Below are 19,733 nucleotides of genomic sequence, written 5' to 3' on the forward strand. Positions count from 1 at the left end.
TTATAGAATCATTAAGGTTGGAAAACACCTCTAGTCAAGTTTCTTCTACTCATGGGCTTTATCTGACTTGTGGGTAGAAGTAGGTGTCAGACAGCATGTTGTTGTAGAAGGGCATAATCTGCATATACCTACATAGGGTGTGTTTGGTGGCAGGGATGGTCCACAAGGTATAATGAGATAGGGCTGGTGTATGTGCAAGAGGGACCTGGGGTTGCACAGTCACCTGCCTGTGTTCTCCAGGCACGCAACCTCTTAGAGTTTGATTTAATGTCCTGCTCTTCCCAGCGTGCTATGGCCTAGTCTGAGTTCTGGTCTCCAAACTCCAAATTCCAGTCTTACTGCTTAATCTATAGATTTTTGCTGGTTTTAGTTCCATAGGGGTTTTTGACACTATACCCCCCCTAAACTTGTTCATAACAGACTTCTTAGATTGTCAAGTTGATATCTAAGGATGTTTTTCCTCCATCATCAGGTGGAATCTGTTTTTCCTCATCATTGCTTTTTTCCAGAACTGTAACCTGTGATCAGGAGGAATGCAAAAATTATTCATAAAAAAATAAAATCTGCTGCTGGTCCTGCTTTTAGCTATGGCAGATTTTAAATAAGAAACTAGCCTTCCCTGCTTCCAATCAGAATGATTTGTGCATTTGAACAATCTCAGTGTTTTTTGAAGAGCTTCTTGCAGACAAGCTCTATTACGTGATTAGCCACTCTCATACTGCAGTGGTAAACATGAGACTTCCCTGTGGATTCCTATTCCTTTATTTTGCATTGTTTGAACTCTTTATCTCTCATTTTCCCAGCCTTGGAATGATGCTGATAGCAGTATGTGACTGAAAACAAAGTGCATCTGTTTTAATTTTTGGTCTTTTAAAAGTAAACTAAAGAGGATTCTTCTACAGATGAATCCAGACCTACTCCTCCTTTCAGTGCTTTTAATCTTTTATTATTCTGGGAAAATTGTGTATGCTCCCTCCACCGTCAGGGGAAAAAAAAACCCAACCCAATTATGCTTCTGTGTTTGCTAACTCTATTCCATTCAGAATAAACTGGTTTTTGTCTCTTAAGGGCAAGTTCATGGTGGCATTGTATAATTCGTATTCACTGGGTTTCCCTTCATGCATGAATGAAATGCATCACTCTGCTTGTTCAAATATTTTATTTCCTGTGGTAGTAGCCCGTGTGTTTGCTATACGACCTGTGGTGAAATGCTGTTTTCTTAGCTCAGAAATGCTGGAGCCTTTGCTGATGCCCTCTGTTCCGGCCAGCTGTTGTGTTAAGCTCTTCTTGTTATACCAGTGTTCTCCAGGAACATAAGGCTGGGAAAGGACTTCTCGGTCATCACATCTAACCTATATAGATAGCCATGGGGGATAGGGCCTTTCATAGACTGTCTTCCCTAGTGGATTGGTTAATGCAGATTTTATATCTTAGGATGCACATAAAAAAAGGAAAGCAAAATAATAAATATGTGGATTGTGTGAGAAAAGAATTACTGAGTTTTATTTAAACCCCTTCCCTAGACTGTGTTTTCAGTGAGCAGTGTATTTTGAACTGTGGAGACTTGGTTTAATGTCTCTCTAGATCCTGATAAACTTAGTCTCAGACAAGTCCACCGAGTACATTTGTCATGGGGATGAGACAACTAAACTGACTTGTCTGTGTGCATGTTTTACTATTTACTGGAAGTCCAAGCTGTGGTGCATTGTATAGCTATGTAAACTGTGTCTGCAAATGGTATGACTTAGCTTAAAGCTATAGCAAACATTCTGAAATACGAATTTTAGAATAAGAAATTTGTGTAGTGAGGACTACTGCCACCATGTCTGCTGTGGTCCATTGGTTCCATGAAAACAAGGTATTACTGTGCTATTTAAGCTGGGTTTTTTCAGTGGTGATCTAATAACACTTCATCAGGATATCACTGTGACCCTTGGACATGGCTGGTTGACACAATTTATTAGGATTTTATAATTTCATGCATTACTTGAGGAACAATTATAGTTTAGATATTCTGTACTTTCAATGTAACACCCTTCCCAAACCATTTAGTAGCTAGTGGCTTGGTGCCAAATATACGAATTCATTAAAAAAATATTAGAATTATAGTTAAAGATACATTTTATATTTTGTATTTTATATGAAACATAAGTTACATTTTATTTTAAGCACTGCAGTTTATATTCTTGCCTCAAGTAACATTTTTAAATAGGTTTTGCTATTATTTCTAAACAAGACAGTAACTTTATGTGTTTGCCTTTATATGTCCTGGATTTTCAGTGTTGGCTTTTATTTTTTTAATTTTGCTGACAGATCTGTACCATATTTTTGTAGATTTCCAGACACCATAACAGGACATATAATAGTTGCACGGTCTGAAGTAGTTTTATGTGGATTCTTCAGCACTTCAAACTTTTTGTAGGATTTTTTTTTTCATTTCACTCTTTTATTCACATGGATGTTGTTTCTTTGAGAAAAAGGAAGGTACACTAAGGCCAGTCTGAACTGAAATATTTCCATAGTGTATTACAGGAGAGTGGAATAAAAAGATTTAATGAATGTAAAATCCCATGTACACATTTCAGAAGAGCAGTACCTAAAATAACATAGGGCCAGATTGCAAACTCCTGTAGTTTTTGCATACTGTTCAGAGCTATAACTATTCAGTTAATGCAAGAAAGACAAAGAGCTAAAAAGGGGAAAGTTTCAACTTTGAAAGCTTTGCTTCTAAGAGCTGTAATGTCTCTCTTCCCATGGAACTGTTGGAACGGGTCCAAAGGAGGGCTACAAAGATGATCAGAGGGCTTGTGCACCTCTGCTGTGAGGACAGGCTGAGAGGGCTGGGGTTGTTCAACCTGGAGAAGAGAAGGCTGTAAGGAGACCTTATAGCAGCCTTCTGCACTTGAAGGGGCTACAAGAAAGCTGGACAGGGACTTTTACAAGGCCAGGTAATGATAGTACAGGAGGGAATGGCTATAAATTGGAGGGGGAAGATTTAGACTAGACATTAGGAAGAAATTCTGCGCAATGAGGTAGTGAGACACTGACACAGGTTGCCCAGGGAAGCTGTGGCTGCCCCATCCCTGGAAGGGTTCAGGGCCAGGTTGGATGGGGCCTTGAGCAGACAGGTCTAGCAGGAGGTGTCCCTGCCCATGACAGGAGTGTTGGAACTAGATGATCTTTGAGGTCCTTCCAATCCAAACCATTCTTTGATTCTATGATCTTCCGTACTGGGGTGATGGGAAGGGGGCACCTGCTGGTGGTGCCATTTCCTCTTCTCTGGGGAGGGAGCACAGGTAGCAAATTCAGAGCAAAAACCGACTTTTAGATGGTTATATTTCAGTAAGGTGAGTCTTGCTCCATAAGGCTTTTCCATAGCCACTCTGTGCAGAAAACTAAATCCTGTCTTTTCTCTTCTGCATGGCTGAAGCTTCACTCTCAAAACATCCCCTTCAGCCGCTTACAGCTAAACGTCAGCATCAGCTTGTTCACTTCTTGGTACCAGCACTGCTTATAGACCTCTCCTGACTTGAGTAAGCAGAAGTGTTATCTTTAGTGCACCTGTATTAACTTCTCCATATCAACTATACTCTTAGGGTTGCTTGCTTCACCAGGAGCTAAGCTTGGAAACATTTACATACTAGTGGACATATTGACGACTACTGTTATCCAAGAGGGTCTTTTCTCCCTGTTAACAATGAAGTTTAATGAAGCACAAAGGAAAGAAAAACAGTACTTTTTTTCCTGTAATTCTTGAAGCTTATATATGTTGCTGATTGGAAAGATCTCTTGGTGAGGTGTTTCATGGCTTATGTGCTTAAAAATTAGAGAAATGGAAGTGTTTCCACAGAATTCATTTATGTGAAGAAAGATGAAAGTTTCAGCCTGTTAGTGATCTTTATTCCTTTTTTTCTGGGAATAAAAAACAACTTTAGAGGCACTGAGGCAGTGTGTGAACTGCTCTGAACTGTTAGACTCCCTTTCCTTGAGCGGAGCCAGGGCTGTTGTGATTAGCTGAGGATTTGTGATGTTTAAGAATTACTCTTCATAACTGCAAGTGAGGTGTCTGAGACAGTAAGCTTGGGCAATGTGCAGTTTGGTTGCAGCTGTGTCTGGCAGCTGCCGCCTACTCGAGACTGCCCTAGTGTTTAGCCTTTTGATCAATTTTAACTAAATTTGATAGAGGCATAGAAATATTTAGAATATAAAGCTGTTATATGTTCTTTGTAAATGGGTGATTGAGGAGAGATAAGCGATTACATTTATGTCCCAGCTGAGGGAGAGGCAGGAGGAAACTCTGCTTTTATGCTTTCCTTATGATGACAAATGTGTAGTTAATCAGTACATGTGTAGTTATACCAAAGCTATAAGCACCAGAGCCTCTTTCTTTTTAATCTGTCTGCAGACTCTGTGTCATAGGTAGCAAGTGTAACCATGGCAGCAGTAAGAGTGTTGGTTTGGGTAATTTAGAGATGATGGGAAGGCACTGGGGGTGTTTTCAGGAGGAAAGGCTGAGGGGTTCTCATCTTAAAGCCAAGGGAATTTATGGGGTGTTGCATAAACAAATGGGGGCATTTGGAATCTTTAGGAGAGACAACACTCAAGCAAATCAAGGTTTTCTAGTTTTGCAGAACGACTATGTTGCAAATCACAGCCTAGAAACCTTGAACCCAGCTTGTTTTCCGGTTGCATTTAAAATTCTCTTTACTTTTGTTAGTTTGTGTGCAAAAAAAAAAAAATCTCTGGAGATTGCCAGTGCCATTTGCTTCAGTATTTTCAGGTTAGTATGGTTAGTGCTGTGGCATCATTTGAAACACAGGTTCTCTTGTCCCTGAGTTACATGAGGTTTACAAAAGCAGCTGCCTTTGCAGGTGAGGTAAAAAGCTAGTTAGGCAGCTACTCATAAAAAATTATCATAAAATTAACCCAAATTTATTTTGGTGCCATATTTTGCCTTTAGTTGACAATACAGTTTGGACAGACAGCCTGTGGGACTCAATCCTGCTCTGGATGTTGGTTGCCAGTTTCTGTGAAGGAGGTATTTGTGTTCCTCTCCCACCATTTCAAGCCTGCTGCTGCCATGCTGGTCTTCCCAGGACTAATGCTTGTGTACAATGTGTGTGAGCAAGAAGCAGGTAGTATGCATCTCATGGTTTCAGAGCTTTAGGCAGTGCTATCTCTTTGCTCCTAATCCAGCTGTGTTCCTGTACTGCTTGACTGAGGGACATTTCCCAGCCAAGGCCACAGGTGCTCTGCCTTGCTCCTGCCCCAGGAAGTGCCCTTCTAAAGTCACCTCACACTCCAGTGCTAGAAATGTAGGATTTTCTTCCTTAAAAGGAGCTAAAGGGAACTCAATAATGACAATAACAGAGAAATGTCTTTAGAAGGTATGACAGTATTAGCTTTCTAAGCATATTTTAAGCCTTGTAAGTGCAGTAGAGAGCCCACTGGAGTTAGAGATGCAGTCAGTTTTGATGGATGAATTTCACTGCTTCCTTCAGAAAAACTTCAGACGTGGTAACTGTTGTGTCTGTTTTTAATTAAAACAGCTGGAGCCAAGTCTTTTTTTCCTGTTGAGAAGGTGATGGGGTCTGCCACTTCCTGCTACAGTCTAGTTATTTTCAGTCTCATCTCCACTAACGCGGGAGGAATCAAATAGCCAACAGGTCCTTTGTTCATGTCCCAGATTTTCTTTCAGCAACATTTACTCACAAGCTCTCTCTCCTTGTTCAGAACTGTGTTTTCTACCTTTCCCTGGCTGTGTTTGGGTCTTACTTGTTCTGTCACTAGTCAGCTCTTGGTGCCCTGCCAAGCCCAGAGGTGCACACGTGCCCACCAGCTGCTGCCTAGTCTATGTTTTTATGGGGTGCATCTTCGGAAGAATCTCAATGGCTGTTCTGTGAATTTGCCAAATCACAAACTTATGCTCTTCACTTTCAGTAGCTTGAACTGTAACAGTGTAAGGTGTTGCCGGTTATTGCTATCTGAACTCCTGCCTATGCTGAAGTAGTTAGTATAGACTTCAGGAAAGGCTGCACGCCAAAGACCACTCTAGTGATGGATTGTGGTACTGAGTAAATGTTTCCCACTTTTGCTGTTGTCTCATGTGCACTGAGCTCATGTTCAGTCATGTCTGCATGCCACATTAGACCAGGAAGTCTCCTGCTCAGACTGTGCCTCCAAGTGTTTCTGGGAATTCTGGTTCTTCCCTATTAAAAAAATATTTGCTATGGGGAGCTGCCAGAGCCAACAAATACCAGGAATCAAGTAGATGAACAGGACACAGTTTCCTCTTCCGCACCCAGAGCAGGATGCATGATGCCATTGCTGCTGGAGCAGCCTGATGAAGGAAGGATGATTGTTGATGAAGTCTAATTCCAGCCATCACACCTTTTCCATGGCTTTCCTACATTCCTAGACAATGATCTATATACATATGAGGAAGGGAGAAATGTATTGTGATAGGTGCTATGCATAGTTCCCCTTCTTCCTCTCTTTGCCAGCATTATAAGCAAATGAAGTTTCATGAGTCAAGACTCCTATAAATGTAGACATGGATCTGGAACAACGAGATTTCTGTTTTGCAGGAAAAAGGCACAGAAAACTACAGAAATGTTTTTGAAACAGTGCACATAAGAATTTTAAGACACTAACTGAATTACATTTTATGTAACTCATAAGGAGTTGATTAGACAGTTTTATTCCCTTTAAAACTTACTTGAAATTGAAATTGTAACTCTCATCTAAATGATACCTGCAACTAATGTGACTGGAAATCTGTAAGAAAGATTTTTATGCAGTTCATTTTAGCCTTTGTATGAAGCTACATTTCTTTAGTCCAAATTCACTGGCTAATATATGAGGACTAAAAATATATTTTATTAAAAAAATGGTCACTGGAGTAATTCCTTTTTCTGCTACTTTAATTGAAGTAATGTAACTGCAGTTTTAACCTACTTGCCAAAAATTTTCTTAAATTTTTTCTGAATTTCCTGTAGCTATGGTGGGGTAGTTGTTTTGTGTCTGGTAGATACGTTATAAAACATGATTAAGTGACTGATTTTACTGTAGTGGGGTTTTTTTATTAATTAAATATGCCTGATATTAGTTCCTTGTTCTTAAATTCTTTCTACTTTCCCAAAGTTGCATATTTTATTCTGGCCTTCACCTTTTGCAAATTTTTTAGATCTGCTTGGTATGAATTATCTGCCTATGCTGTTACACTATAACCACATTTGTTCCTTCATTTCAGCAGTTGGTTGAATGCATATTTGGCAAATACCGAAATCTTCAATTTCTCTACTGGATTGGCATCGCAGAATGGTGACTACAGACATAAAAACTCAATCCAGCAGTAAATTTAGGCATACAGCCCTCCATACCCATGTTGTCCTTTCTTCTGTGGACTGCTGCTTACCCAGGAAATTCGAGATAAAATGTGTGCTTTGTTTATCTATAAAAAACTTTAAAACCTGGTGATGGAAGCTATTATGACTTTTTCAAATCTGTAACCCAAATAACATGGTGAAAAGCTGAAATCCTTCCTGGATGAAGTCAGAGGCCTCTTATCCTTACTGTCTGTTTTATTTTAAGGTATCTATTTTCAATATGGGGAGACATTTTCTGACTCACCAGCTCTGAGAACAGCATAACAGATTTGGGCTTTGTCCGATCCAGAGAGTGGAGCAGCAGAGGCAGAAGGCACAGCCGACACTCAGTAAGGGCAAACGATGGTTGATGCTTACAATCCTAGGCAGTGGGGCCCTGCTTTGTCTTTTCTGCTCCACAGTTTGATGAAATCTCCAAACACCTTTAAGGAAGGAGGTTTTCCTAAGGAGGAATACAGTGCATTTTAAAGGTGGACAGTGTCTTCTTCCTTTTGTGGGACTTGGAGAACATGGCAACAGGATCAGAGAAGGGCAGTGGGTGGAGGAGTGCACTGCTAAGTGGAGCTTTTGCTGTTCTATACAGGCAAATAGCAGGCGGCCTTTCCCTTTTTTTTTTTCTTTTTTGTAGACGTGACTTATATTGACTTCACAACCCTACACTAACTGATACTTTGTTTAAAACACCACGTGCAGAAGAGCACAGTTGTCAGCTCTTCTGGCCTGAACTGTGTCTCTGGGTGGCAGGGAGGTGGCCCCCAGAGAAACCTTCACTCTGGCAGTGTTGCTCCCTGGCTCGATTGCAGCCTGTCCTCTGGGCTTGGGTTCCCTCTTCTCCCTCATTTCCCCAGTCAAAAAGCTTAATCCATGTTGTTTTTAGTTACTGGACTTGCAAATAATTCACAGCTTTCCCCTCCAGTCTTGAATACCCACTCCTGCCTTGAAATTTTCTCTTGGATATCCCATCACTTTCTTAAAGTAAGTCTACCTTCTTAAAATAAATCTATCTATAACTTCTTGCATTTCCCAGCTCCACTTTTCTGTAAATCTGCCCTTCCTATTCTGTCATAAATTCAGCAGTCTCCCTAAAAACAGGAAAAAAACCTTCTTGGGTCAATCTCAGTGCCTTGCAGCATCGCCATCAACACTGGTCTGCCTCCAGAGCTCTGTAAGCCCCAGTCCTTTCCTGGCTTGGTTCACCTTGCTGCCTCCCTCTGTCCTCTTTGCAGGGTCCTGTCAAAAAAAAGCTGCTTTCACTCTGCAGCTGTGGCAGATTTGTGTTCTCTTACACCCCAAAACATGGCTCTGAGCGTTCTGCCAGCCTCAGGTGAGATTAGACTACAGTGCCCAGGTTGGCTCCTGCCTCTGCTTTCATTTCCCACTTTCCAGCCCCTGACTTACCCATTTTCTGTCTTCTCCCTGCGATGCCATGTCTCTTCTCCAGGAGACCTCGTTTCTCTCTACTTCAGACCTTCAAGACTGAGGTTTGCTATCCTCACAGCGCTGTCCTGTGCATGCAGTTCTTCCTCAGTGCTGCGAACAGAAACCCTATCAACAGAGAAAAAATCAAGCAGATTGCATTGCATTAGACTATTTAAAGATGAAAACAAAGGCAGCTCCCCAAGCAAAAAGCCCATGTATAATTTGAGCCTCACTAGAGAATTAGAAATATATCATAGTCAGGGTTTAAGTGAGGTGTGCCTTGCTTTTTGAAAGTTATAACTTTAATAGGCTTAGATTGTCTCTGTTAAATCATTTTTCACTCAAATAAAAGACATTTCTTCTAAGTAAACATCTAGCTAATCAGACACTTTTCTGCACAAATAGTGAGATTAGTTGTCTGAATCACAGAGGATTGTATTTCTTATAACAGAATGACAGCCAAAATCCTGCTGATTTAGAATGGAGACGACTTCTTCATCTTTAGAGGAAAAAATCTGTCCATCCTTGATTAACTGCATTATTACTGTCATCCTATAAATTACAGTTAATTGCTATATGTATATCCTTTGAAATTAGCCAGAGAAACAGGATACCAGGGCTAAGAGCTTTTCTCTAAGCCACTGTTTGCCTGTGCCACAGAATACATAGATTAGGCAATAGTTTCTTAAGTACTCAGTAATATTGAAACCTTCCTGTCTTCTGTTTCAAAAACTATCAAAACCCTGTCAAAAATAAAGCAATATAATTGAGTAGTAAAAGTTAGCCATTTATGCATAATCACTTTATTGGGACTGTAGCTGATTGGGACCTCTAGCAGAGGCCAAAATTGCAGAGTAAATGTGGGCTCTTACTAAAGAAATGCTGTGGAAAAGAAGACTGCAACACTAAAACTGTGAACAGTCTACTAGACAAAAAGAAAAAGGCCTTAAAAAGTTATTGTGGTTGAGTGAAAGTGACCTTATTTAATAACTCACTTGAGGTCTAGACCAGAATAGAGAGTATTATTACTAAAAATATGAATTATATAAGAAATAGGCAGTATAATGAGAATGCAATGAGACCTAAAATATGTAACTTGCCGTGACGCCCAGCAGTTTAATTAAACCAGCAAATAAAGCATTTGCAGAGGTTCTGGAGATTTCTCCTGTTTCCCAGTTTGTTAATGAGTGAAACAGTTTCCAGTTTAACAGATTGAATCTAAAAAAAAAATTTAAAAAGACCCCTGAATATTTGGCCAGATTAAAAAGAATAACAGAGCATTACTAGTTTGGATAGGTTTTTAGTGATGCATAAAGGAACTGCTCATGTGTTGTATGCAAAACAGAGAAATTAAGAATGACTATTGACACAGCTAATTTGACCCTAAAATATGCACCAGAAGGGTTTTTTTATTGTTTTGGGGTTTTTTTTTAATGTGCAGAAGGCTGCTGAACATGTGTAAGAATATGTGTAGATTTAATAAACACTCTCATGTCTAGAAAATAATCATTTTAGATTTAAAATTAATATAAAATGTGCATATACGCAAATATGTGCATGTGTATGCATAACACTTCCATGTTTTTTGTTGGCATGAGTCAACAGAGTCAATAAGAGCTGCATTTTAGTATGACTTAAGTGTTTGCAGTACCCAAGGACAATGAAAGGGCCAGCAGCCACTCCAGACTAGAGGGAGTAAAATACAGTAAGTGTCCTGGTGTACTTACTACACACATTTCTTTAGTCATAGATCAACCATGTCGATGTTTTTTATTTCTTTCTTTAACTTAGGAGCCCAGGTGTCCTATAGTACTTTTTATGTTTTTGATAAACCATAAGAATGTAGAGGTTGATTCCTCTACATAGAGGTTGTGCTAAACTATGACTATGTTTCCCAGCTAAGGGTAAGGTAGAGGGGAAAAAAAGCTGCTTCATTTTTCTAAAACATTGGAGATTTGGAAATTAGTCTGTATCTGGGGGAGGATCTACTGTTGTTTCGGTTTTCATTTTAGTTTAGTGAGCTTAGAAAGAACAATTTATTTGAGTACCAGCTATTACCTTTTCAATTTATCCTTCTGTAAACCCTCATGATTCTTTTTATTGGGATGCAGCAGTAGGCTAGGATTTCAGTGGGTTTGAGCAGGTGTTGAGCTCTAGAATTTTCATTTGAGGTTTGAGGAAGGACAAGGTAGGATCCCTGCACTGATCCATCAGTGAATGCTGTAATAACCTGCTGCACAGTTTAACTGATCTGATATTCTCTTTCTTTTTTTTTTATATTAGAATATGTACTATGTCATTTATGTAGATGAACACCATTTTATTTCTGAAATTTGTTTTGCTGCATTTGAAGATTCGCTGCATACATGAATACATGGTACACTTATCACAGAACTGTTTTCTAGTCCAAGTGCAAAGCTTTTAGTATGGCTTTTCAATACATATTTGGGCTGTGATCTGCAAGAATTAAGATTTTGTGGTGATGGTATCTTGCTTAGCAACTACTAGTTTTTAAGTAGCAAGACAAAATAAAAAAAAAAATTAAAAAAATTGGAATAGAAGTACAATACTTCATATTTTTTAATAAAAATGTACATTGAGAATATTCTTAGTAATTTTTATTGTGGATATTGGATATATTTGATGCTCTTTGGTCAGAATAATAACTGTGTTTTTATTAACAGGTAGATAAGTACTCATCACTTTCAGATTAAAATAATGAGGAAATCAAATTTTGCTCTGTGAACTTTGTTTTGTTTTTGAAATAACTGCCTCCATATATTATATATATTTAATATATTTAACTTTTTACCTTGCCCATTTAATTTCAGTAGAACACTCAAGTAAATCTGCTGACAGACATCTGTGAGATTGGAAGAACCGATACACCCTCTCTAGGACTGGAAAGACTGAAGCTCAGCAGGGCTTTTTTTTTTTTCCCTCATCTTTAGTGGACAGATGCAGTGACAGATTAGGAGGAGGGTACAAAAATCTCAAACTTCTTTCCCACAAGTGAGCTGAGACTTTCTCAAGCTCCTGCAGAGCAGGAAAGATCAGCTGGGGCTACAGTTTATTGGAGCTGAATGTGGGATTCCTGATCACTAACGCCAATTCCCCTTTGGACAGCAGTGGAGGACCAAAACATCTTGATTTTTGCCTGGGAAGAGGCAAGAAATGCTGCTCCCCTGTCTTAAGCATCTACTACCAAAGCTATTTTCACAGTCTTGGTGTGGTGAGCTGGAGACTGGGCTTCAGTGTTTTGTATTTTGTGATATGACAAACACACCTCTATTTGCTACTTAAACTGCAGTGCCATTAGAACTGTACTAGAGGACCAGCTGCTCTAGGCTTTATACCCAACTCTTTAGTGCCACAGAGTCACCTTTTCTTACCAAGCATCTGACACAATTGTGGATATTTCTGGTCTAAAATCTTTCTAATTTCAACCCGATTGCTATTTTATTACCTTAATTTTACCCCACTGGCCATCTGGCTGATTTGAAAAGCAGAGGAGGCTAATCCTGTATTGTCATGATTTAGGAGAAGAGCAGAGAATCTGCTGAGATATGTTTGGAGGGGGTTATCTTTAAAATAATAAGGTTTGACAACCTTTCTATTTACAGTCAGAAGACCGATGTTTAGAAAGTACACCTTCAAGCCACTCATTTGTACTTCCTTCGTTATGTATTATTGGAAAATCAAAGGTGTTATCTTCAGATTCTGAGTACTCATTGTATTCTGTTTTCAGCATGAGGATTTCTGACATGTAGTTTTGAGAAAGAAATCTTCAGTTGATTTTCATTTTATTGAGAGAAAATAAATAATGAAGATCAGGTCTATTTGTAAACCTCATCCATTTCAGAAAGGAAATTAAATAAGTTTTGACAGTGATATTATTTCCCCTCAGCATAGAACTGTGTGTGGTAATATGTGCTTTATCACTTGGGATAGTCTCCTCAATGGTCCTTCTTTTCTTTTTTTTTTTTATTTTGAATAGTTTTAAGGGCTTTATTTTTGCTTGACCATAGTTAGTATTACACTTTACAGAGAGCACCGTTTATTCTTGAGCTGTTTGTTTTTCTATGCTCTCAGGTTTGATATCTCAAATATGTTTGTTTATGAGTAGAATCAATCAAATAAATAAACAGCAACAAATTCTATCTGTCCAGATCTGCCAAGGCAGAGAGAGTTTCAAAATTTAACTGAGAAGTGATCTTTCTTACTGAGCTACTGTAGGAAATTACAAAATGGCCAAGCGTTTGCCTTGTTTTAAAAAGCCTGCATACGTTCATCAACCAGTTGTATTTCAGATTTCACAGTACAGATTGTTGCTTTTAATTTCTCTGATAAAAAGCAAAATAATATTGCAGAGCCCTGAAAGGGATAAATATGTCTCATAAGATTCCAGCAGCTCCTTTCAATTAATTGTAATAAATTAACCATGACAAAGCAATGCTAATTCTCATGAAATTTTTATTTTGATCTTCTGAAAGTGGGCACAAGTTACTTGCAGCAGACCACCACAATGACTACAGCATATTTATCAAAAATCAAGGTAGTTACTTTACATCATTGTTTTCAGGCACCTACAGTATGTCCCCAAAATGTGCTTCTCTTGTACTATGGATGTTGAATACTAAAAGCAGTATTTAAAACTATGTTTTAGGACTTCGCCCAAAAAGAACACTACGGTTGGTTCTATGGACAGCAGAAGAGCAAGGAGGAATAGGTGCTGAGCAATACTATCAGTTGCATAAGGTAAATGTTGTCTTCAGATGACGCTTGACAGCACTTTTCCGCCTGATCTTGTGACTTCCGTAATATTTTTGTGAAAATGTTTAGCTTAATGTCTAACAGAAAATAGTGATTCCAGTTCTGCCTGAAAGTATATATTCTGTTTTTTATCATTAATGTAAACTTCATTTTACATTTAACAGAGAGTGATGCGACCACAGATGTGCGTGTTCCTCTTGACCTAAGATACTGTTACAAAACTGTTCTGAAACAGATATTTTATGATGATCTCTGCCAAAGCTTTCAAACAATGTTTCAAACAATAACTTTCTGAGAACGAATGATGAATGGTCCATGTTTGTTGGCTGTACAAATAAATTTTATTTGGCTTATATATTTCTACTTCATTGCATATTCCCATAATATTTTACAATGTAAACCATAAAATAATACAAAGAAAAATCTTTGCTTCCTTATCTTAATAGTGTGTAATCTGAAATGCTCTTTGCCAATTATTAGTTTTATGGTATCCGGAACATTTTAAATAGTTGATTTCTGATGATGCAAGGAACACACAAGCTCTATGACTGGTTATCAGGATAAAAATATTGTGTATTGTCACATCTGTCTCTCCTGCCAACAACTGCCTTTTCAAAGTACATCATGACACACGCTTGTAAAGACAAGTTGCATAAAACTAATTTGGAGGTTAGTCTTTGGAGTGTGTGTAGGGTAGTTTTCTCAGAAAAAAAAATGTATAACTAAGCTAAAGCTTAGTTTTATTCTTTTCCCTAATTTAGTAGCATTACTCTCAGCAATGTTTAATATATCCAAGGCAGACACAAGTTGAGTGCAAACGTTTTAGGAATTCACCTGCTGTACAATAGTGTGAAAGCAGACTTACAACGCTTCCCAAAAGTATGTTTTTAATTGCAAGCAGCCTATCAGAAAAAAGAAATGGAAATTTCACTTTGAATCAAATTCATAGTGATGAACAAAACTAAATCATTTTAGATTTGCCATAGAGTTGACAGAGATAGTATCACAGTGGTTATGGCTTTATGGCTTACTGATGAACTATCCATATATAATCTATTCCTCTTTGTTGTAAGGACTAGCTCTGTTCTGTCATTTGGAAGAAGTACCTAAGACCTTGGTTCAGGGGAGATGACAGGTTGTAGTTTAAATGTGTATTAAGGACTCTGAGTTTACCACTGGTATTCTGAGTTCAGCAGAATTAAACTAGGATGATATGTTCTGGGATACATAGCACAGGAAAGAGATGCTTCTCATGCACAGAAGTGCATTTTGGATGAGCCAGAGGGGTGATCTGTGCCTAATGCACACTGCTCATGAGAAATGTATCTGTAAATTTCCATGTTGGACAATAAGCTCCATCCTATAGTGATGTCAGCAACACATGAAATTGTCTCATGCACATCTCATCTTTGCCAAACTGTCTGAATTTCACTGCTGTCTCTAGGATTTATATTCAGAGTAATATGAAAAAGCAGGCTGAAGGATTAAATAGGAAAATATAAAGCAATCTGGATGGTGTTTGAAAGATATTTGATAACTTTGCTTTTAAAAACAAAAACAAAGATGTGCCTCGGTTTTTGGTCTGCTGATGTGATTCTGTCTGGATGTCGTGCTCTGCAAAGAAAGCCCAGTTTAACTTAACAAGAGTTTGTAATTGACATGGAGAATTTAAGCAGAAAAGACATCCATCTGTTGTTTGTTGTTCTTCCTCCCACTCCCATCCCCCCCACTATGTGATCTGGCATGATTATAAATGGATACAACTATAGCACATCACGTTACTCATAATAACAAAATAAAGCAGCTTAATACTGTACATTATATTCAGCATGAAAAATAACTTAACCTTTTAATGATTTCTGGCAATTAGGATAGTATGGCACAAACATTGCTTGCTGATAGTAATGAGTACGAGTTAACTAAAAGTGGTAATTAAAGATGCCTAGTTAAATGAAAGATGGCCTTTATGACTCATTTACATTGCTAGGCTTATTATGATTTTAGTTCACTACAAACAAGTAGAAATATGAATGCAGTAATTCAGTACAGACAGACATGGATTTCCTTGACGTTGTAAATTGTCTCCTGATGTCAGTGGAAATGTGGCACAGGAGAAGGAATGAAGACAATATAGTACTGGACAAGTACAAATACTCTTACTTTTGTAGCTTATTTATTATTTCTTTCAATTTAATTTCAGATCTTTCTTTCTCATCCATCACTGTAGATTGCCACTTCTAGAAAGCGGATAAGTTACTGCAGAAATAACTGAGATAGTAATACCACTATGCTGCTGCTATGGTGCCAATAATTAACTCACATCCCTGCATAACAGCATTATTTATATCACTCAAGTATTCCTGTAGAGCCAAGTATTTTAGCATCTGATGATTAAAACTAGCGACAGGGTATATTGGCTGTTCAGAGCTTTGTGAGAATGTAAGAGCTGCCATATTGGATTTACCAAAAGCTCAGTCTAGTGCTGTCTCCTGTTTCTGATAACATCCAGTAAATAGATGCTTAGGAAAAGCATATTTGCCCAGCTGCAGGCAAAATAAGCTCAGGCAGATAGATAACTCACATAACCTCCCTTTCATTTTATCAAATATTTTTCTGGAAAGCATTTAATGGTCTCCATCCATTGTTTCCTTTGTATATTTCTAAAACATTTCCAAGAGTTGAAAGCCAAGTACTGTCCAGCAGATTCGGTGCCTCCATTAGTGCAGGAATACTTGCCACCCATCGGTACATTGCAGAGCACCTGCTCTGTTTTAAATATGAGGCAGAAGCCTCCCAGAGGAATTACCAGTACCTTTACTCTCAAAGCAGTTAGCTGCTTGTAACTGTTAGCTAATATTTAGTTTTAATCCTGGACTGGAAAAAGGCTTGATTTTCCTTTACAGTAAAGACCCTTTGTCTTGATGAAGGTAAATGAAATCAAAGGATCAAAGTAAATCAGGCTCCAGATCTTTGGGTTTCAAACAACATATGAAGTCTTTGCCCAGTGCTTTGTGTTATGTGACCCCAGTTGCTGAGTAGGGCTCTTATATATACCAAATACAGTAAATAACTTAAAAAATGTGAAGTTGTGCAAATATTGCAACTGCTGCTTCCCTTTCCAAGTTAAATGGAAGAAGCAGAAGAAACACTAATTTTGGAGGACTTCATGTTGCAGCTATTCAGTACAAATTCTCCTACAGCCTTTAACAATGGTACCTGAGTGTCCCTCAGTAGCTTTTTACTAAGTTGTTTTGTGTGTTTACTGCTAGAGTGTCTTCGTGATGGGAGAAAGAAGTCTGTGTAATGACATGCCTGGCCTCCTTTTTGTTGCTTCAGACTAGTTTCTGTGAAAGATCTTGGTACCATGAAGTACAGTTATTTACCCAGCTGAGTTAAGGGACTATGAATGACTGATAATATTTATTTTGGAACAGAAGTATTGCACATAATCTCCTGGGAAAGCAAATATATTTTGTAATTAGAAGACTAAGGGATCTTAGGCCACGTTCAAATTTACTTTAGTAACTCTGTTGTGATTATTGGAAGCATTAACGTGTTATGAATTTAATCAAATTGCATTAGAGAAAGCATTCTTAAAATATTTCTGCATGCTTTTATTCAGATCTTAGTGATATTTACAGTACTTACCTGAGTGCCATACACGGTTTTAGCTCTTTAGTAAAGGTTTAACTTGACAAAAAAGATCAATCACTGGTGCTTATTGCAGTTTCATTTTTGTGTTTATTACCATTTTGTCCAAAATGGATCTGCATGAAAACAGGACTTTCTGAAAAGCTGGTATCTCATTATTGCTAATGTAAGTAGTCTTTGTTGATCCCACATTAGGTTTTTACTGTGATTTTCTAATGAGTTACTTTCTCTAAGAAGCAAATATCAAAACAATTTCTGTCCATTTCAGGTGAAGTGATTCTTCCTCAGAAAATATTGGTTCCTCAAAACCAGAGTTTTCAGAAAGCAACATGTATTTCAATATCTTGTCTATTTCCCCAGGTACCAAGTACTCTGAAGGAGACATGGATTTGTGTCTGATTTGAACCAAACACATCAAGGGGCACTTTTATCCCAGTGAAATACGTTGACCATTTGCCTATTGATTGTTCTCAGGAAATGTTCTCTGTAATCAAAAGTTCTGCAAAATTACTGCTGATTTGTTTGACCACTGCTGTCTTGTTGATCCCTTTCATTAAGGAATGGGAGAAAGACATAAAGAGAGAAATGCTCAGTTACAAAACTATAAAAAGAAAAGAATTGCGCTGTATTCTCCAGAATCACAGTTAACAACCAGTGGCACCTTAATTGCATTATGCATAGTAAAGCTAGCATAATTATACAGTTATATTTTACACAGGTTCTAGGTCAGTAGAAACTCATAATTGTTCATGTTAGTGTCCCATTCCTAGTGAAAGCTGCAGAGAAAACCAGTTTTCACTAAAAGACAAAGATTGGTTGATTCCTTACCCTGCATGAAGAGACGGTGATGACAGCATGTCTCCTGGCTGCCTACTCTTCATTCCACGTGGGCAAATTTCATACACAGCTAGTGTTAGGACTTGCATCTTTCCTCGCTTTCCCTCAGGGAGTAACAGTGCTGCTATGTGAAATGTGAAGTAGTGGAGACGTCTTCTGAGGATAGCTGTTTTGCTTTCATATTCTAGGCAGATGCACCCAACCACAGATCATTGGTACTTTGGGATGTTCTGCTATAAGAAAATCGATCTCCTTTTATTCAAACTCCCAGCAGCTGTGCAAGGCACAGAAAATTGTCACCCCTTGTTGACTCAGCATGATGAACTTCCTACTCGTTGACTTCTTTTTATTTTTACCTTTCACATCTTACCCAGAAAAAAACCTAAAACCATTCTGCATAAATCTAGGAAATATTGACCATGTGTGTGCTGTGATAATTTCTAAGGTGTTGCAAATTTATTTTCATTTATCTTGTACTGAAATTTACAAAAGAACTCATTTGCTTACTGTAAGAGTAAAAATCATCTTTATCTTTCAAAGACACAAACCACGATTTTTAATTTTGGCAGTTTTGCCTATTTTTAAATGAAAACCTAAAACCTTTCAAAAAAGGATGGCAGTGGGGCAGTCATTCAGAGTCAAAGACAGTGCTTTGATCCACTTGTATTTGAGCAGTACAAGGGCTTCAGGTACTCTGATGCCTACCTTACTTAGCCTACTGCTGTCATAGAGTTGTCTGCTTTCTCTTATCTGTCATCTCAGAGGACTTGCAATACTGAATGGTCATCTCTGTGGGTCCTGGTAACTGATTGCAGAGGAAAAGGTACTGATATTGTACAAGGCAAGAAATGCTACTAGTACGTTTTTTACTGAGTGAAATGCTAATAAGTGCGTGACCAAATCTTGCTCCAGGGTTTTTGAAGTTACTGGGGCTTTTGTCATCGGCTTTCCAGAAGTCAGAACTCCTTAACTCTGAAAGAGAACAAACCATAAAATTTGTGGACTTCTTTATAGACAGCCTTCCTACAAAATGTGGCAGAAAAATATTTCATCTTTTAACAGAAGTATGAGCCTTATTTATAACTTGTCATCTATCAATATTTGTGCTAATCTTCAGTTTTACTGCAGCTATACAATGATGGGGTAATTTACAAAAGAAATGTAACTCACAATGTTCCTGATTTTCCTTGTCGTCATTCAAAAAGAGTGTGAACGCTTGTGGCTGGTGGTTATTATGCCTTGATGCTGGCACATCTCTGCTTCCTAACAGTTGTTCTGGTGGGGTTTTTTTTCTAGTTTCTATTTATGCTGTTTTGCTTCATTAAATAATTTTGATTCTAAACAGCACTTCAAAATTACTCTACAGTGTGTTTCGATATATTATTTAATACTTTGAGGATATCATTTAATTTTTTTGTTTTCCAGCTGTCCTGTATAATTTGGTGTTTCTGGTGTTTTCGGTTGTCTTTCCTATAGCCTTAGTTGCCAGCCTAACAAATGCACTGTTATTACTGGAACAAATCAGCCATTAGTCAAGGACAGTGCTTTGCCATTAGAGACTTCAGTATTTTCCCTGTAAAATTATGATTTCTCTCAGTGGAATGAAAAAGAAAACTAGTAAATGAACTAATAACACTTTGTTTTAAATAGCTCCAAATTACTGAA

General features: G+C 38.1%; 1 protein-coding gene across 2 annotated transcripts in view; it reads left to right on the forward strand.

Annotated features, from left to right (window-relative positions):
* CPQ (carboxypeptidase Q) overlaps nucleotides 1-19,733 on the forward strand; it is a 135,466-nt gene that overhangs the window by 81,313 nt on the left and 34,420 nt on the right. For both annotated transcript variants that reach the window (XM_069854407.1, XM_069854406.1), the window contains exon 5: nucleotides 13,474-13,565. In XM_069854407.1, coding sequence (XP_069710508.1) covers nucleotides 13,474-13,565 — 92 coding nt within the window. The remainder of the gene's footprint in view (nucleotides 1-13,473; nucleotides 13,566-19,733) is intronic.

Source organism: Phaenicophaeus curvirostris, chromosome 3 (assembly GCF_032191515.1).
Source record: "Phaenicophaeus curvirostris isolate KB17595 chromosome 3, BPBGC_Pcur_1.0, whole genome shotgun sequence".
NCBI lineage: Eukaryota > Metazoa > Chordata > Aves > Cuculiformes > Cuculidae > Phaenicophaeus > Phaenicophaeus curvirostris.